Source organism: Meleagris gallopavo, chromosome 22 (genome assembly GCF_000146605.3).
Source record: "Meleagris gallopavo isolate NT-WF06-2002-E0010 breed Aviagen turkey brand Nicholas breeding stock chromosome 22, Turkey_5.1, whole genome shotgun sequence".
Lineage (NCBI taxonomy): Eukaryota > Metazoa > Chordata > Aves > Galliformes > Phasianidae > Meleagris > Meleagris gallopavo.
The window spans coordinates 6294036-6310942 of NC_015032.2; the positions used below are offsets into that span (position 1 = coordinate 6294036).

Sequence of the window (16907 nt, forward strand, 5' to 3'; positions counted from 1 at the left end):
CTTCATCAGCCTCCAGCTCTGGCTCTTGCCCTACCCTCCTTTGAGACGACACTCAATTCCCTTTCTTCATTTATATTGTTACCTTGAAGTTATTTATAGCCTGTGACCACGTTGCCCCTGAGTCTTCCTTTTCCAAGACTCTGTAAATTTAGCTCTCTGTCATTCCTCACGTCTACCTTGTTCACATCATCCCTCCAAACCTCCTTGGCTTTCTGCTTCCTCCTGCATCCATGAGGACCAAAGCCACACAAACCAAATTGCTGCCACCTCTGTGCTCCAGCACTTATCCCTTGGGATGAGACAGTGCCAGGACCTCATCTCCCCTCCATGGAGCCACCAGCAGCTCCATGTAGGGCAGCCCCTTACAGTCTTAGAAGGCTTCCCATTGGGAACACCTTCCAGTTTCTCCAAACCAACACCACTTTTTGCAACTTGCAGCTTTATAACAAACAACAGAACTAACCAGCCCTACCAGATCCCATAAACTTGGAGTCCAGCTCAGGACTGACTGAAACACCCCCCAGGACTGTAACTGAACCTGGGACCACTCCCCCAGGGCCCGTGAAGTGCTTTGTTCCCATTCCAGCACTTGCCTCCCACCAACTTCAAAGCTGAATTGAAACCTGCATGAATATTTAGGACCTGGAGGTTGTCATCAGAAAGAAAAATCCCATACTGAAATAGCTGACAACGCTGACACATCTGTCTCATCTCAGATGAGTGTACAGGAGCATACTAGATTCCTCTTGTGGATTGTTCTGCAGCGATGAAAGAAGGAAAACAACACATCCAGCAAAAATAAATAAGCTCCAAAAGGTATTGAGTTAAGAGAAGAGGGGCCTTTCCGGGCTCTCCCTCACCTTGGTGGGCTGCTGTGGGGATGGAAAGGGGTATGGGGGCTGGGAGAGGAGTACTTGCCAGAGCCAAGTGCCATTACTGCAACAGGGAAAAGTTATATAGCTTTTCTTTCTTTCTTTCTTTCTTTCTTTTTTTTAATCTTTTCATTATTGAGAGATAAGAGAACCTCCAAATGCAAAAACCTGCTCTTCGATTTTCTCATCTAACCTTTCCTTTAAGGGAAAAAAAAAAAAGGACATATTGAAAAGCAGAATCTAGCTTTTCTCTTTAATTAAGAAGGTCTCTCTTGATCCATGTTCCAGGTAGGAGACCTGTTCTATAATGGCCATGAAGCTGTTAAGAAACTCCTGGGCAGAACTGGCTGTCACAGCACACAGCTGCCTGATGCAAGGACAAACTTACAGGAGCTGAATTCAGAGTCTCTCTGCACTGTGCTGCACTGCGAGCTTCTGCTTCTGGCCTGCATGCTGGGGGAAGCAAGGGAACACGAAGGGATGAGAGCTTGAGATTTATTTAGTTTTAACCCAAGGTCCCAAGGAAAACTGGCATATGTGGTTCAGCTCTAGATCTGTCTCTTTAATAACTGTGGGCAATTTTAATCTTAATTTGTTAAAGATGAGTGAGATACTTCAGGTTGCTGCAAGTAAAAATATGTGATAAGAGAGGATACAAATCCTAAAGTATCTCTGGTGATGGAGATGGCGACCCAGCCACAGCCCCATTAGGCATCAGAAAATCCAGCCACACTTTTTCTTAACAAACCCATAGCATACTGGACTCCTTTAGTTCTGCTGCTTTTTTCTCTGTGGGGCTTTCCTATGGATGAAGCTGATGCTGCATTTGCAGAATGGCTTTTCCTTGCTCCCAGCCTTATTTACATGCAGTCCCTGTTGTGTTCTTGTAACTTCATCCTGTGCTCTCCGGTCCAAAGGATGTTCCTGTCCTCTGGGCACCAGGCTGTGCATACAAAATGTCTCACTCAGCATCTCCCTGTGCGTGCTGACAGCATGCAGAGCAGGAGGACTGAGCAACCTGCAGCAGTGCTGCTTGTTGGGGCTCATCCTCCTCTCTGCCCTTCTTGCAGATGACCCCAGCACGCCCTGTCCTGCAGGCTGGCTGCTTCCAGGTTCATCAAACCTAAGTGCTCTGCTGGCCAGCACTGCAAAGAGCATTCAGCAGATGGAAGGCATGAAAATAGTGCCAGACAAGGGGAGACTGGATATAATATAGACTAAGAAAATACAGGCCAGCCTAAATTTGCAGGCAGGCTGGTACGTGCTTGTGAACAAAGCTGAAATAAATTATCTGAAAGTGCTGCAGCTTCTCTGTGTGAAGCAATGAGTTTTGGCTGAATGGTTTCAGAGATCTTGAGGAAGATCACCAAAGGCAGGGGGTGCATGGAAGAAGCTCAGCCACGGGCTGTGCTGCAGCTTGGGTTTCTGCTTCAGGTCAGCAACATCTGCACACGCAGAGAGGGCACAGGCCAAGAGAAGGACAGGACATGGTGCAGAGCTCTGTGCCACCCCACCTGCAAAAGCAGCCCAGGCTCACTCTAAAAATGCAGCTCCAAATGCAGTGGGAGGAGGATGCAGAGGGAGGTGGTTAAAGGGAACGAGTAGAAAATTCTGGAGACATGGGCCCAGAAATGGAGCAGCTGCAGAATTCCAGCTGTACCTGCATCATTCCCGCATCTACCAAGGGTGGGTCAGCACCGGCAGGCAATGGCAAGACCACTGATGGCTGCTGGGGATGCTGGAAGCATAACTTGGCCTCCAAAGGAGGAGGAATGGGATGGAAGATCCACCTGGAGGCCAGCAGCTCCCTGGTATCGTGCTGAACCTGCAGGGAAGCTGTGGCTGCTGCTTGAACCCACTGCCAAGTATGGAAGGGCAGCAGGCAGCTCGAATTCACCCAGTTCAGCATCTGCAGCATGGGTTCCACTTGCAGTCTTGCAGCTGCCTCATCAATATTTTAGAACAGCCCAAATGCCTGCTGAGTCAGCCAATCAGCTCCGGCAGCTTAACGAAACTCACTTAAATAATTAACAGCGCACAGCCAGCCTGGTGGTTTCTCAAACACCTGATGGGCTGCACCATGGGAGAGCCAGCCCTGGTGCTCTCTGACTTACCTGCAACCTCCAGTTGCTGTCATTTCCCTCCTGAGCTTTAAGTTTTGGGTAACACAATCTTGTTTGCAAACTCCAGTCCCCAGAGAAACAGCAGTAAGCACTTTGCAGCTCCCTGCTCGTGCTGCAGATTTGCTGTCAGGCAGGGCTTTGAAGCAGAAGGGCCATTGGTTTGCATCTCCCATCCCTAATTATCTCTGCAGAAGGATTTCATATCTGTTTCCACGAGATGGCATTGCTGAGGCTGGTATAGAGGGGAAGCAAGGAGGACAGGGATATGAAACACCACCATTTAAAAATAAAATAAAAATAAATAGATTCATAGAATCATAGAGCAGCCTGGGTTGAAAAAAAACTGAGCTTTCAGTGAGGTCCCAGCACACCTGAGCATGGCAGGGAGGGAAAGTTGGTGTTTTAAAATGCATTTCCCCAGCACAGCTCTGTAACTTCATCATCATCACCACCTGATACAGGCAGCACCACACCTGCCTGCTTTATGCGCAGTGCTGATGGCTCACCAATCAACTTCTATTTGCTGCAGAGCTTGCTGAAAACCATCTGTGGCCCTGTTCAGAGTCATGTTGGGTTGCTTACTGTTTTGGTAGAAGCCCAAAATGGGTCAGTCCCAGCCCAGAATAAGTGCACCATCCCCCTTGCCTCCTGGGGTTGGGCAGTGATTGACCAGGTCTGCAATGAGTCTTTGCATCTGAGGTTTGGGTGGAGGCAGAATATGGTTTCATTCTGCCCTGAGTCGAGACCCCTGGAAGTTCGGCATGCCCGATTTTTCAATCTTCTGCTTTGAAATGGGCCTACATCAGAACATTTATGTTTATTTTGGCTCTGCGGAGCACAGCTCAAGCCTCCCAAATCAGGCATCTGCCTTCAGGCCCCATATCTTCTTTCAAACCTTAAAGATTATCCAGGGTACCAACTGCACAGAAGTAGAGTTGAAATCTCGAACCTGCTGTGAGCCATGAGCAAGTCTGAGTTAAACCCTCAAGGTTTTCAATTTTCCCTTTATGCAGCTACACCGTTAATTACTGCACTGCTTGTGCATCACTCCCAGAGCATCTTCACAGCTCCCCTGCTGTATTTCTATGGAAACGTACCCATGGCTTTGTCAAGCTTTTTTTGCTTTTAAAATAGCTATAGAGGACCAGGTTTGGACCTTGTGTCTGATCACGTCTCTCGTCTGACCCCAAGGTCCCTGCTGCTCCAGGACCGGCTCCTGTTGGGTACAGGAGAGGAGGAGGCACTCTACAGAGCAGCAGCCATGTCACCATGGGAGCTTCTGTCCCCATTCCTAAAAGATGGGGGAAAGCTGTGCATGGAGTGAGGTTCTGCCATCCTGCTTGGAAACAGCAGTGAATACAAAGAGGAACCTTGGTGCACTGTGAGTGCAGTTTTGGGGAAGGCAGCACCGTGAGGTGGCACAGAATTGTGGTGGCTTGGGGCTCTGCCTGGGGCACACAGCACTGCAGAGCATCTGTTATCAACGAGGTGCTCCTGCAACATAAACAGTAATGATCCTTGTGCCTTTGGGGCCCTCCTGGGAAGGAGCTGGCACAGTGCCGTCCTTCACCTTGCATCCTCTGCCTCTACTTCTCCTACACACTGCTTTATGAGCACAGGATGATGCCCTGGTGTGCTGCCAGCCCCGCCTTCAAGGAACAAACCTTGGGGATGTCCCCAGAGCACTATGGCAGAGTGTGAGCAGCCTCTCGCACCTCCTCTACCTTTGCACTCAGCATCATAGAATCATAAGGGTTGAAAAGACCTCTAAGACCACTTAGTCCAACCACCAACCCACCCCCCATGCCCACTAATCCACATCCCACCCTTTGGTCAGTCCTAAGCACCTCCCAGGTGCAGCCTTTGGGTTCAGGCATCTGTGCTGGGTGGGTACACCTTCTCCTGCTCTACAAGTTTGCAGTGAAGCCAGGACACAGTCCTGGGTGAACACCTTGAATTCTGGGGCTCTGGGCAGCCACTGGGCATCTCTGCCCTCTGCTTATGTCTTCATTTGGGTGAGAAAGGCTTCTGGGGGATCTGCTGCGGGTAAGGGAAGGAAACATATGAAGGAGAGGCAGCTTTGGACACTTCTCCCAAAATTATTAAATAAAAGTGTAAATAAAAGTATGAAAGTGATATTGCTAGCTTTTCAAGAAGGCATGGGTGTGCTATTTTCTCCCTATCAGTGAAATAACATTAGGGGGTTAACTCAAGCTTATTCACCATGGAAAAAATAATAATTAAGGGTCTTGATAAATGATATTATAGAGTTGAGCAGGTTAAGGAGAATATCAAAACTCCACTGCAAGAGCAGCCCCTGCTTTATGCCAGGGAAATGAGCCCATAAACCTGATCCAGGGGTGAACGGCTGGTGCTGGGTGCCCATGGGTGCTCCCATCCCTGCCTGTGGCCATCCCAACATCTGCCCAAACAGACCCAGAAAACCAGCCCCTCTTAATGACACATACACACACACACACAGAGCTCCACACCTTTGGGGGTTGGTTGGTTTTGGTTTTTTTTTTGTTGTTGTTGCTGTTGGTTGTTTTTGTTTTGTTTTTTTTTTGTTATTTTTTTCCACTGTGGATGTTGTACCAGTTTTATTGGTAAAATTAACATGAAGCCTCACAAACGCTGGAACATGCTTTTCCTTTTAAAGAATTTCCACTGGACCTTAATGGTGAGCATCCAGTCGTTGACATATAAACTCTTACAAGCTGATGTGCACACATGCGCCGGGGGGAGACGGTGGCAGCGTCCTGGTGTCAGGGATGGTTTCTGCGCTACGCACTGGGAGCCCACGATTCATTTGCCAGCCTTCTGGGCCTTCTGGGCAGACTTGGTGACTTTGCCGGCCCCGCCGCTCTTCTTCTCCACGTTCTTGATGACGCCCACAGCCACGGTCTGCCGCATGTCACGGACAGCAAAGCGGCCTGGGGAACGGAGGAGGATGTGAGTGATGTGGCTGTGGCCGCCCCGTGAAAGGCTCTGATTCTTCCCCTGATCAGTTTTGTGTCAGGGTAGAGATAGGGAAGCTGAGAAACACTCTTGCACAGTGTTGCGTTGCAGCAATTCCCAGAGGGAAAACCCAGCCCAGGAGAGAGCCTGTCCCACCCCCCTAACCCAGCTCACGTGTGAGATTTCGCAGATGGAGCAGCAATGGAACACGTGCACCTCCCTCTGCCCCCCGTCTGACCAGTGGGAGGTTCAGCATGACCTGTGTGAGGTCTGCGCCCAAGCAGCCTCCATGCTCCTCCACGGGTCACCACGCAGGAGCCATTCCCTTACCAAGAGGTGGGTACTGGGAGAAGCTCTCCACACACATCGGCTTGCCAGGAATCATCTCCACGATGGCCGCATCGCCTGATTTCAGGGATTTGGGGTTGTCCTCCAGCTTCTTGCCGGAGCGCCGGTCGATCTTCTCCTTCAGCTCAGCGAACTTGCAGGCGATGTGTGCGGTGTGGCAGTCGATGACAGGTGAGTATCCGGCACTGATCTGCCCGGGGTGGTTCAGGATGATCACCTATGGGACACAACGAGGTCCAAAGGGACTTGGCTATGGGGTCTTGCACAGCTCGGTGCCAGCAAGGACCAGCAAGGTTGGGAAAATCAACGCCATCACGTGCCACAGAGAGAAGAGCTAATTGGCTTTCATGGCAGAATCCTTCCTTTGTTACTTAAGCTATTATTTATTTATTCAGAACACAGAAGGACATGGGTGCAGGCACCTCACTGTCAGAGGTTATCTAGTCCTGCTCTTCTCCCGTTGCCAACTGCATTTGGGAGAGGGAGCGACCATTTTCATGTGCACCAGCATGAAAATTGCAAACCCAAGGCTTAAACCCCAGGAAATCTCTAAAATGTTCAGCTTTCCCTGGTGGGTACGTTGCTCCCCAGGGTTTTATCTCCTTGATATCAGCCGTGCGAGGCTGTGAGCTGTTGGATGTTGGGGACAGAATGGAATGGAGTGGAATGGAGTAGAGTAAAAGTGGAATGGAACAGAACAGAATTCTAATCAGCTAACCTGAGATGTGAACTGTGCTGCCTCCTGCGGCGGATCTGACTTGCTGTCCCCACAGACATTCCCACGGCGGATGTCCTTGACGGAGACATTCTTCACGTTGAAGCCAACATTGTCTCCAGGCAGAGCCTCGCTCAGTGCCTCATGGTGCATCTCCACCGACTTCACCTCAGTGGTGATGTTCACAGGTGCAAAGGTGACCACCATGCCGGGTCGCAGGATGCCAGTCTCCACTCGGCCCACAGGAACTGTGCCAATTCCTGCAGGGGCAAGGAGAGATCAGAGCAGAATGTCACCCGCGATGCACATGAGGGGCAGCAGGGCATCTCCAATGGCTTTTATCAGAGACTCCATTTGTTTCTTGCCAAACCAAAAATCAGTTATTAGCTGCAAGATCAACTTTAGGTTCTTCAAAAATATCATTAATCAGCCCTTTCTACTCAATGTTTTGTAAAAAAAAAATAAAAATATGGGGTTGCATCATAGTTTAAAGGCCATGAGCAACCACATGCCCTGGAAATTTTTCCTTCGCAGCAGCCATTCTCTGTGCAGAGGATCAGGAACATTGCGGCGTGTGTACAAAATATGCCTCAATGGACTCATCATCCTCACTGTATCAGGGAACAGGATGGCTAAATTAGATGAATGGGACATTCTGCACCTTGTGTCAACAGGAGATTTGAGGAAAACTCACCTTTAGACTGAGGTGAAGAAACATTAAGAGAAAAAACCTGCAAAAGAGGCTGGTGGGATCCATCCACTTTTCCACACCAACTCTACTGCCTTCAGTTCCACCCTTCCCACAGTGTCTCTGCTCCCTAAGGACCTGTCTAATGCTGTGACAAAATCCTGTCTTTCCCCCAGCTGAGACAGAGGAGGATGCAGAGCTGCCCACCATCCCTCATCTCTATTGCAAGCAAAAGCTTGCATTAAAATGCTTACTAAAAGTGAGGGAGCATCATTCTACATGGCCAGTTTCTGCAATGCACATGCTCTTTGAAAAGTATGGAAAGGGCTGGAAATGGCTTTGCAGGGCTGCCCAGTGCTGCCAGCAGGATATTTAAAGCCCTGAGAAGTGCCCACGTCACTGTCTGTGTTCCCTAAAAGGCTGGTCCTGTGGTGCAGCTGGACACATGGAGGTGCTGCTGATGGACACCAGCATTTGGGAGCATCAATGACCACAGCCAAGCAGAATCTCATTCTTGGCTGGTCTCCACCTGGTTCTGCCAGCTGTGTGTTCTGGGACACCCAAATCTGCAGCCATTTTGGCATCGTGTTCACTGAGGAGAGCTCATGGCTTTCCTCTCACGTCTCTAGGCACCTTTGGGCACGTCTGCCTCCAACCCGAAGTCTCACATAGGGTCTCTGCCCTGGAGCAAATACCCTTCTCCCCAGTATTATTTGAAGTTCAAGAAGTCCAATCCCTCCAGCTTTCCTATACCTTCAAACATCATCCCCAAATCCCTGCAGAAGGAAGTCTACAATTAAGAAGTCGCGCTGATGGTAGCTCACCTCCAATTTTGTAGACATCCTGGAGGGGCAGGCGCAGGGGTTTGTCTGTGGGGCGGGTTGGGGGCAGGATGGTGTCCAGGGCCTCCAGGAGGGACACCCCGCTCGCGTTGCCTTCCTTGCGTTCCACCTTCCAGCCTTTGAACCAAGGCATCTGCAAACAGAATAGCAACAGTATGCACTGAGCGTGCCTGTCCTCAGCACCCTGAGATGGTCCCACTGAAGTGTCCCACTAGGACAACTTGTGTGGAGCTGGTTTAGCTGCAGTCTGGATTTATTTGGGTTTGTTAAAGTCTTTGCATTCTACCATCTCTGCATGTTCACCTGCATCCCTTCATCCAGCTCCATCTCCATTCTCTCCTCTCTCCTAGAAATATGTGAAACATCTATGAGCAGAAGAAAAAGGATGAAAGTGGTTAAACCCAGCAAACCTGCAGCCTCCATTCCTAACCCAAAGGTGTTGCCTTCCCATGCCAGCCACATGTATCCAGCCCTCAGCACAGGGACTGCAGAGCCACCGAGTTTCCTCAAAGCTGCTGAGAGGCAGGATTGTTTGTCACAGATAATTCTGCCCAGAATTGGATCCTTGGGTGCGACTTGTCGCCCAAAGCACACCATTGCACAACAAAACTTTGCTCATGTATGACCCCAAATCCATTTCCCAAGAGCCATAACTATTCCACAGCTCCATGGCAGAAACAAGGTCTGAGGTAACACAGTCTGACAGGATGTGTATTAACCCAGTGTTGTCAGCCACGGGTGCTGCAAGCTCAAGCTCCCCTCATTAACAGCTGAGCTTTAATTCCTGTTGCACTCCAACTTCATTTTATAAAGCAGTCACATTTCTCCAGTTTTGCCCACTCTGTACCCCATACATCCCAACCTTGCATCACGGATAAGGTGTATTTGGGCTGCAGTACCCCTCAGAGCAAAAGACTCCAAAACCCACCAGTGGCCTCGTTCTGTCAGCTGCAGCAACAAAAAGCCAGCTTAATGCAAAACCTCACTTGCCAAAAAGCAAGCAGTTGTCAAACTGTCATTTTTTTTTATTAGCCTAGCAATTCTGTGCATCAGGGCCATGGGCTACATTCTCCCATGTAGGGCTGGCTCCAGCCCCATGTCCATGCAGCCTGATGGGATGCAGCTGCTACACCACTGCAAAAGCATAGAATCACAGAACAGCTTAGGTTGGAGAGGACCTTAAAGATCAACTAGTTCCAACCCCAACCCTGGCTGTCTGTCCCCTGATGGATGGACAAGTCACCTGGCTGCCTCTTGCTCTAGTGAAACTCAGCTGGAAATAAGCAAGTGAGAATAATCAGCGCTTTTTTGGAGGGTGAGGAGTAGGAAGATAGAGAGATTTGCACTGGATTGCCACCCAAGCTTTCCTAGAAAAGAGTGCAATGTGGGGAGGCAGACTCTGTCACCACAGAGGTGGGAGGGGACCCTGAGGACCACATCATGGGATACAGAATATCCATGCATCCTTTCAGCAGAGCTTCCCTGGACTCCCAGCCCCGCAGCCAGTTCTTCCCCCCTGACTCTCCCAGCTTCCCATCTGAGGGACGAAGTCAGTGAGGCCCATCCTGCCCTGTGCCTCCCCTCTGCAGCCTATTAATAACGAATTGTTCAGGATCATCTTCCCTGCCCAGCAGCTGCTGACATTTGGAGCCTGATTTGGAGGCACCCAGGAACTATGCAGCTGGGCTTGGCATGACCGTAGCTGACCTTATCCCAGCTCCACTCTACAGGGGAAAGGAATCTCCCAAAAACCCACTTTTTGCAAGCTAGCCCCAAGCTTCTCATGAGCTGTCTTTCCTGTGCAAGGCTGTGAGCTACATGCCAGGTTGGTGTGAGGTTGCATTGCAGCACTCCTCTAGCTCAGGCTTTCAATCCCAATCTCCATTGGCAGTAGTTGGACACGTTGCCTCCCTCCTTTTGGAGTGCTGACCCCAAATCCACAAGTAAAGTCCTAAATCTCCCTGAAGTGTTGAGTTTCCAGTTGGTTTCCCAAGGTACCACTGTTTCAGCACTCAGCAACTTGCTTGATATCACAAGACCTTCTTTAGTCTTTAGAAGACTGAAGCTGGGGGAGCTTTTTCTCCAAAAAAAGATGTGAGTAACAATTGCTCTTGGCATCTGGTCTGACAAAGAACCCCCATGCCTCTTCAATCTCTTCCTTCTCCCTTGCCATCATATGAGGAAATAGCACCCTATCGTTTTATCATCAGCACTGATATACGAAGGGATAGGCCAATTTGGAATATACTGGCCAAGGAGAAACCCCAAATGGATGCTCAAGGAAATCATGGTACCTTCCCATGCAAAAATTGCCTTAAAAATTGGAGTCCCAGCAGTGGAACTTGGTGCAGCTGATATGGCACCGACACGAAGAAGCACCCAATATGCAGCACGTGTTAGCCAGGCTGTGCAGTGGGAACTGCTCCAACCCTGCACCAGATCGTGTTGTTTGCCTGGGAAAACAATGCCCTAAAACTGCTCATGTTGTTCCTGCTGAGCATGACAATTGCTGTGGCTGGCTCTAACGTCACCACGGGTCTGACGAAGCAAAATTTTTAAATTAGATCCCAGAAGCACGGCCCTACAGATCATGTGAGGATGCTCACGGAGAGCCACTGGGATGTCTGGCCACAGTACAACAAGAAGCACGCACACTGTGCCCATTCATCCTAGCACAATCACAGCGACGTGACAAACATCTACGCCAGCAACGTGGACCATGACATGTGCACGAAGCATGCCTGTGGCTTTCACAGCACCAAAACCAACCTCAGCCTGGATGCAGCCATTTACAGTGGGGGAACAGCACAACAGTACACTTACATTGGGGGATGGCTCCAGCATGTTGTCCCCGTGCCAGCCCGAGATGGGCACGAAGGGAACCGTGGCTGGGTTATAGCCAATCTTCTTGATGTAGGCGCTGACCTCCTTGACGATCTCATCATAGCGCTTCTCGCTGTATGCAGGCTCCGTGGAATCCATCTTGTTGATGCCCACGATGAGCTGCTTCACCCCCAAGGTGTAAGCCAGCAGGGCATGCTCACGGGTCTGCCCGTTCTTGGAGATGCCAGCTTCAAACTCACCGACGCCAGCAGCAACAATCAGCACGGCACAGTCAGCCTGGGAGGACAGAGATGATAAGCTGCTGCTGTCCCTGAGAATGCTGCTCCTGGGAGCTCTGAGTATGTCCCAAAGGGAACGTTACTCAGAATGAACATGCCTTAGGCAGATGCCTTGCCAGCTGCTACCCAAAACCCTGCTGATCTACCTCAACCCTGACCCATGTGATTTTATTCTTGCCAATTGTGCATACTTTCACAATATGTTAGACAACAGGATAGATCTTTCTAAGTTATGTGGATCTAACCAGGACCTCACCTTGACATCCCATGGTTGCAGGGCCAAAGCCTCACCTAAAACCTCACTAAAGTCTTTCCACTAATCTCCATGGTTGATGGAGGAGCTCCCACAGGTTTCTCTTGTCCTCAGTGTCAATGACAGAAGCTGTCTGCCTTTGGCAAAAGGTGTGCACTACCCAGGTGGCATCAAGGGGCATGCAACAAGGCTCATCCAGTGCCCATGAAGGGCCCTGGGATGCAGAAATGCTCTGCAGTGCAGTGCAGCACAGCAGGGAGAAGCTGCCTTGCCCCTGAGACACAGACCACAGTTTGGCATTGTGGTGTGGTTTATGGAACAAAGATGGCTGTTTTGAGAAAAAGCAAAGAGAAAAGGCCCACAGAGTCTCATCTGGCCAATAAAACCTAACGGTCTGTGGGAAGCTTCTTGTTTGCCTGAGTTGTCTGAGGCTAAAAACAACATGGGAGACATTCTCACAAAAAGACCTATAGCTCACAACATCCTGTTGCTTCTCAGAGTCCTTATTCCCCAGCTCATACAAGTAAGGGAAGTGCTGTAGCACTCCTTTTTGCCCAAAGAAACCCTTTCCTCAGCATCCAGAGAGAGACCTGGTGCCATCTCTTGCATGGACCCTGCTCACCACCACTCACTGGTGCTACCTCAGCCTCCCACATCCAGCAGCTCCACATCCAGCATCCCATTCTCACCTGGGATGTGCCTGTGATCATGTTCTTGATGAAGTCCCTGTGGCCGGGCGCATCGATGATGGTGATGTAGTACTTGGTGGTCTCAAATTTCCACAGTGAGATGTCAATGGTGATGCCACGCTCACGCTCAGCCTTCAGCTTGTCCAGCACCCAGGCGTATTTGAAGGACCCTTTCCCCATCTGTTCAAGACAAAGGCGAGAGCTGATCAGAGCCCCAAACCCAGGGCACCCCCCACTAATGGAGCACATCCCATTTCCCATAGCCACAAAGGCAAACGGTCACGTTGCAAACCCTCTAAAGTCAATGGCAGCCACAATCTATGCATCAATACATGCTGAGGAAAGGAGATATGGTTCTAAACACATTCCCCAGTAGGATGGAGAAGAGGTTGGAAGCAGAGCTACGAAGAGGATTCACGGTGGGACTGGATAAGAAGCTGGAGCCGGAGATTAGCAATGTCTCCTCCATGAGATGCCACAACCCTGCAGGGCAGCTGTGAAATCGCATTGATGCAGAATTACACAGCAGTGCTGGAAAGCTTCTTGCTGCTGTATTTTAATCTTTTAAGTGAACATGAAACAGTTAGGTAAAGGGAAAAGCCATTGCTAAGCGAGGGAGCCCCAAACTAACAGGACATAGCGAGGGAATGGGTTAAAAGAAAACGAAATGCAAGAGGGTTGCTAGGAGCTGAACAGAAACGTGATTGATTTTTGCCACAGAGTGTGCGAATTTGCACGAAAAGCGACTGCGAGCTGCAGTCAGACCAACTGTCACTGCCAAATGGCCAAAATCCCAGCCAACATTGTCATGTAGAAAATCACGCTGGGTGAGTGGAGCCACTGAAAATCTCCCTGCCCTGCAATAAAGCACACACCCTTGTAAAATCGGGATGCTGCTTCCTTTGGGTCGGTGTCCATTGATGCCACCAAGCAGAGCCAGACCTTCCCCAGGCTCTGAACAGGGATCCTGCATAGATGGGGGAGGACAAGCTCAGCCTGTCCCACTGTGCCCCAGGGTAGCCCAGGTGGACCAGAGGATTAACGTGTGTCAATCACCAGATCTTGGCTGGAGAGGCGAATTTTCTAAGGTGGAAAATAGAATTCAGCTGGAGAAATAGGTCATTTGCTGATGACGTAATGTGCTGTGACTGCCTCGCAAGGACGGAGGTGCTGTACCACGGTCCCATGTCTGCAGCAGCGATTTCTTCTGGAGCATCGGTGCATAAAACTCATAATGGGCGATTATAGATCACCGATCCTGAGGGAAATGCCTCCTGCTGGCAGGCAGCGAGCGCTCCAGTGCTTCTCACCGGGGAGGATGCTGCAGCACCGCACCCAACGCACCCTGCCTGCACCGGGATGGGATCGCCGTGCCCCACATCCCTCCCGCATCACAGCCCCGTGCCAGAGCAGCACGAGGAATTAACCATGCCAGACCCTTTATGTAACAGCCAAGCGCTGCGATGACTTTGCAGCTCGCTCGGGGTGGGGGAGTGGGGGGATTACAGCCAAAATCCTAAAGCCAGAGCAAACCTCCCCTTACTCAGACAGAGTGCTGGGTGATGCCGCAGCCCCAATGGGCAGCCCTGAGCTCTGTGCCTGCAGGAGCAGGGGGTGGAAAAATCCAGAATCACATCTTTGCTTCAATATGGCAAAAGATGCAGAGTGGGAGCTGGGAGGTTAACCCTTTCCAGCATGCGCACCCACTCTCTCCCTTGCTGGGGGATATTTAGGGCATCATTAGAGCGTGCTAATTTACTGCCCAAGCCAAGAGGAGGGTTAAGGAAAAAGAGATTTATTTTATGCAGTGCATTAATAATGAGGCTCGCTCAGGCAGGAGCTCAACCAGCAAACCCCACAGCCTTTCAGCCATCAGCACTATGCTTAGGGGTGGGGAACCCGAGGCACAGAGCAGGCCCCAGGCTGCAGCTGGTTGTGGCAGCAATCAGCTTATCCTAAAACCCTCATAGGAAGCACAGGGATCCATACCCAACCAAAAGCTGTCCATTCTGTGTCGTCTCCCCCCTCCCCCGGAACGTGCAGGACATAACCTGAAGGCAAGTGAGATCCTTTATTTAGCAAACAGCTCCCCTCCTTCCATAGGGTATATTCAATTACCCAGAGCTGTTGTTGAAAAAAACAAAAAACTACTGCATTATCTAGCACTGCACAATACCTTCACTGTTTGGTGCTAGGACTGCCTAAATTTCCTCCATCAGACCCCAGCAAAGGGACAGCTTTCTATTCTCAAATACTGTTGGGTTTTGGTTTTTTGTTTAGTTTTTTCTTTTTCTTTTTTAAAGAGGAATTTAAAAATTCCTCTCTAGGAGATACTGTTACTTCTGCCCTGGAAGTCAAAAAGAAAAATAAAATCTTTTCTCTTAGGAAAAAGAAAATAATAAGAAATCAGACTGTGTTCTCTGATAGATTTTTTTGGGTGCACGCAGGCCTCCATTTCCTGAGAATGCCACCTAATGGAAGAAAACCCTTTCCCAGCCCTGCATCAGAAAATGGAGTCGGTAAGCTCAGTCAATAGGCTATTAATAGCAGCTCCAGTCCCCGCGTATTCTGGCAAGTCAGGGGAAATGTCTGCTCAATTAACACAGCTGCAGTCATGTACGTGATAACCTCATCGTGCCATACCTGATCTGGAGGTAAGGGGCTGGAAATATACCAAAGGATGGCAGTGATCATTTTAAAATGAAGGAAAGAGAGATGATTTTATTCTAAGGAAGAGGCTCTGGTCTTAAGCGCGGCAAGAGAAGACTGACAATGAGGCAGGAAAAGGGGTGGTGTAGCTCAGATGCTATTGGCACATTCAAAGGGTTCAAAGAGACAGACAGCAAGATGTACTGTCAGGAATGGCAGCTCTGAAGGCTTCTTTTTTATTTTTCCTCTCTCTCTTTTCTTTTAAATGTGAGGTTTTGTCCAGAAAAATTAAGGGATGTCTGCATTAAAGATTTATGGAAGGTTCATGACACGATGATGATGAGACATCTTCTGACCAGAGCTGCCCCATGGGTAACACAGCCTGCCTGCTCCTGGCTCACCCACCTCTCTAGAATTTACCATCACTTATTTCCCAGCTCTTCCCATTCGCAATGTTCTTCTCTGTCCCCCAGAATATTTTTTCCTCTTTGATCTATGCCACATTATAGGCGTTGGTTGGTGCTTTGCAGCATGACAGTCTGAGAAATGCCTGCACTATGACATTGCTACAAATGGCACCATTAGAGAAGCTAAACAAAAGAATTCAGCTTAAATGCTTATACTCCATGCCTGCTTTGCTATACAGAAGGCTACTAATCAAACCCCATTAAGGGGATGGATCTTTAGACAAGTGGACCAAATTCACCCTCAGCTGATGCTTGCTGCCTCATGATGCTGGAAGGACATGTTATAGGGTGAAATTCATGGTTGTGCACAGAGCAGGAAAGGATTTATCAGGTTTTCCTCCTCATGCACAACATTTAGGGGGAATTTCATGCCCTGTAGCATTGCGGCTCTCCCAGAATCTCGCTATTACTGCTGGCACCACAATCCATCTTCTAAATCCCTAGGTGGTGGGATCAGCATTGGGGGAAAACCCCAATGGACCAATGGGCCTCAGGAGCCGGGAAGACTTGGGATGCAGAGGGGAAAAAGTGATGGGAACAAAGGGAGGAAGGTACGAGAATGGCGTCACCAGGAGAAGGGGCATATTGCCTACGGGACATCAGCATGGAGCAGGGGACATGGCGGGGTCATTCTCCTCACCTCGGCAGCCTCCTTCTCGAATTTCTCAATGGTCCTTTTGTCAATGCCCCCGCATTTGTAGATGAGGTGCCCGGTGGTGGTGGATTTCCCAGAGTCCACATGCCCGATGACGACAATGTTGATGTGCGTCTTCTCCTTCCCCATGCTGGTGGGCTACGCGGGCGGTGGGGGGAGCGCTGGGGATGCAGCTGAGTTTATGGAGAGGCTGTAAAGGGAAAAAAAGGCAGCGTCAGCACAGCCCCCACGACTGCACTGCCAGTCCAGACAGGGGTGCACAGCCGTGGCTCGGTGGCTCTGCTCATGCTGGGTCAGATCCAGCCCGCCCCCGGAGGAGACTGGCCAGGCTATTTCTGGCCAACACGTCCAGCCTCCAGCTTCAGCAAGATACCATGATTTTATCATCTGCCTTCCTGGAGACCCCCAGCTCCCAAGGCTACGTCATCGGTACCTCGAAGGTGCCCTTCCTCCGTGAAAAAACAAAAAACAACCAACCTTCCGATGGCTCTGCACTGCTTCCTTCTAGGTCTTTCCAAACCCTATT

The 16907-nt window shown here is 49.9% G+C and overlaps 1 protein-coding gene across 1 annotated transcript; it reads right to left on the reverse strand.

Moving 5' to 3' along the window:
- Positions 1–5551: 5551 nt before the first annotated feature.
- EEF1A2 (eukaryotic translation elongation factor 1 alpha 2) lies at positions 5552–16588 on the reverse strand. The gene is made up of 7 exons (XM_003212048.4): positions 16367–16588; positions 12611–12790; positions 11370–11666; positions 8529–8679; positions 7020–7276; positions 6284–6518; positions 5552–5928 (listed from the first exon to the last, which is right to left on the reverse strand). Exons 1-7 carry the CDS (start codon positions 16508–16510, stop codon positions 5801–5803), a joined length of 1392 nt encoding a protein of 463 aa, XP_003212096.2. The 5' UTR covers positions 16511–16588; the 3' UTR covers positions 5552–5800.
- Between the last annotated feature and the right edge of the window lie 319 nt (positions 16589–16907).

Coding starts and splice junctions, on each gene's coding strand:
- EEF1A2 (XM_003212048.4), bottom strand. CDS start 16,510: ATGGGGAAGGAGAAGACGCACATCAACATTGTCGTCATCGGGCATGTG. Junction 11,667..12,610: donor TGATCACAGGCACATCCCAG/GTGAGAATGGGA, acceptor CTGTCCTCCCAG/GCTGACTGTGCCGTGCTGAT. Junction 6,519..7,019: donor CAGCACAGTTCACATCTCAG/GTTAGCTGATTA, acceptor TGTGTCCCATAG/GTGATCATCCTGAACCACCC.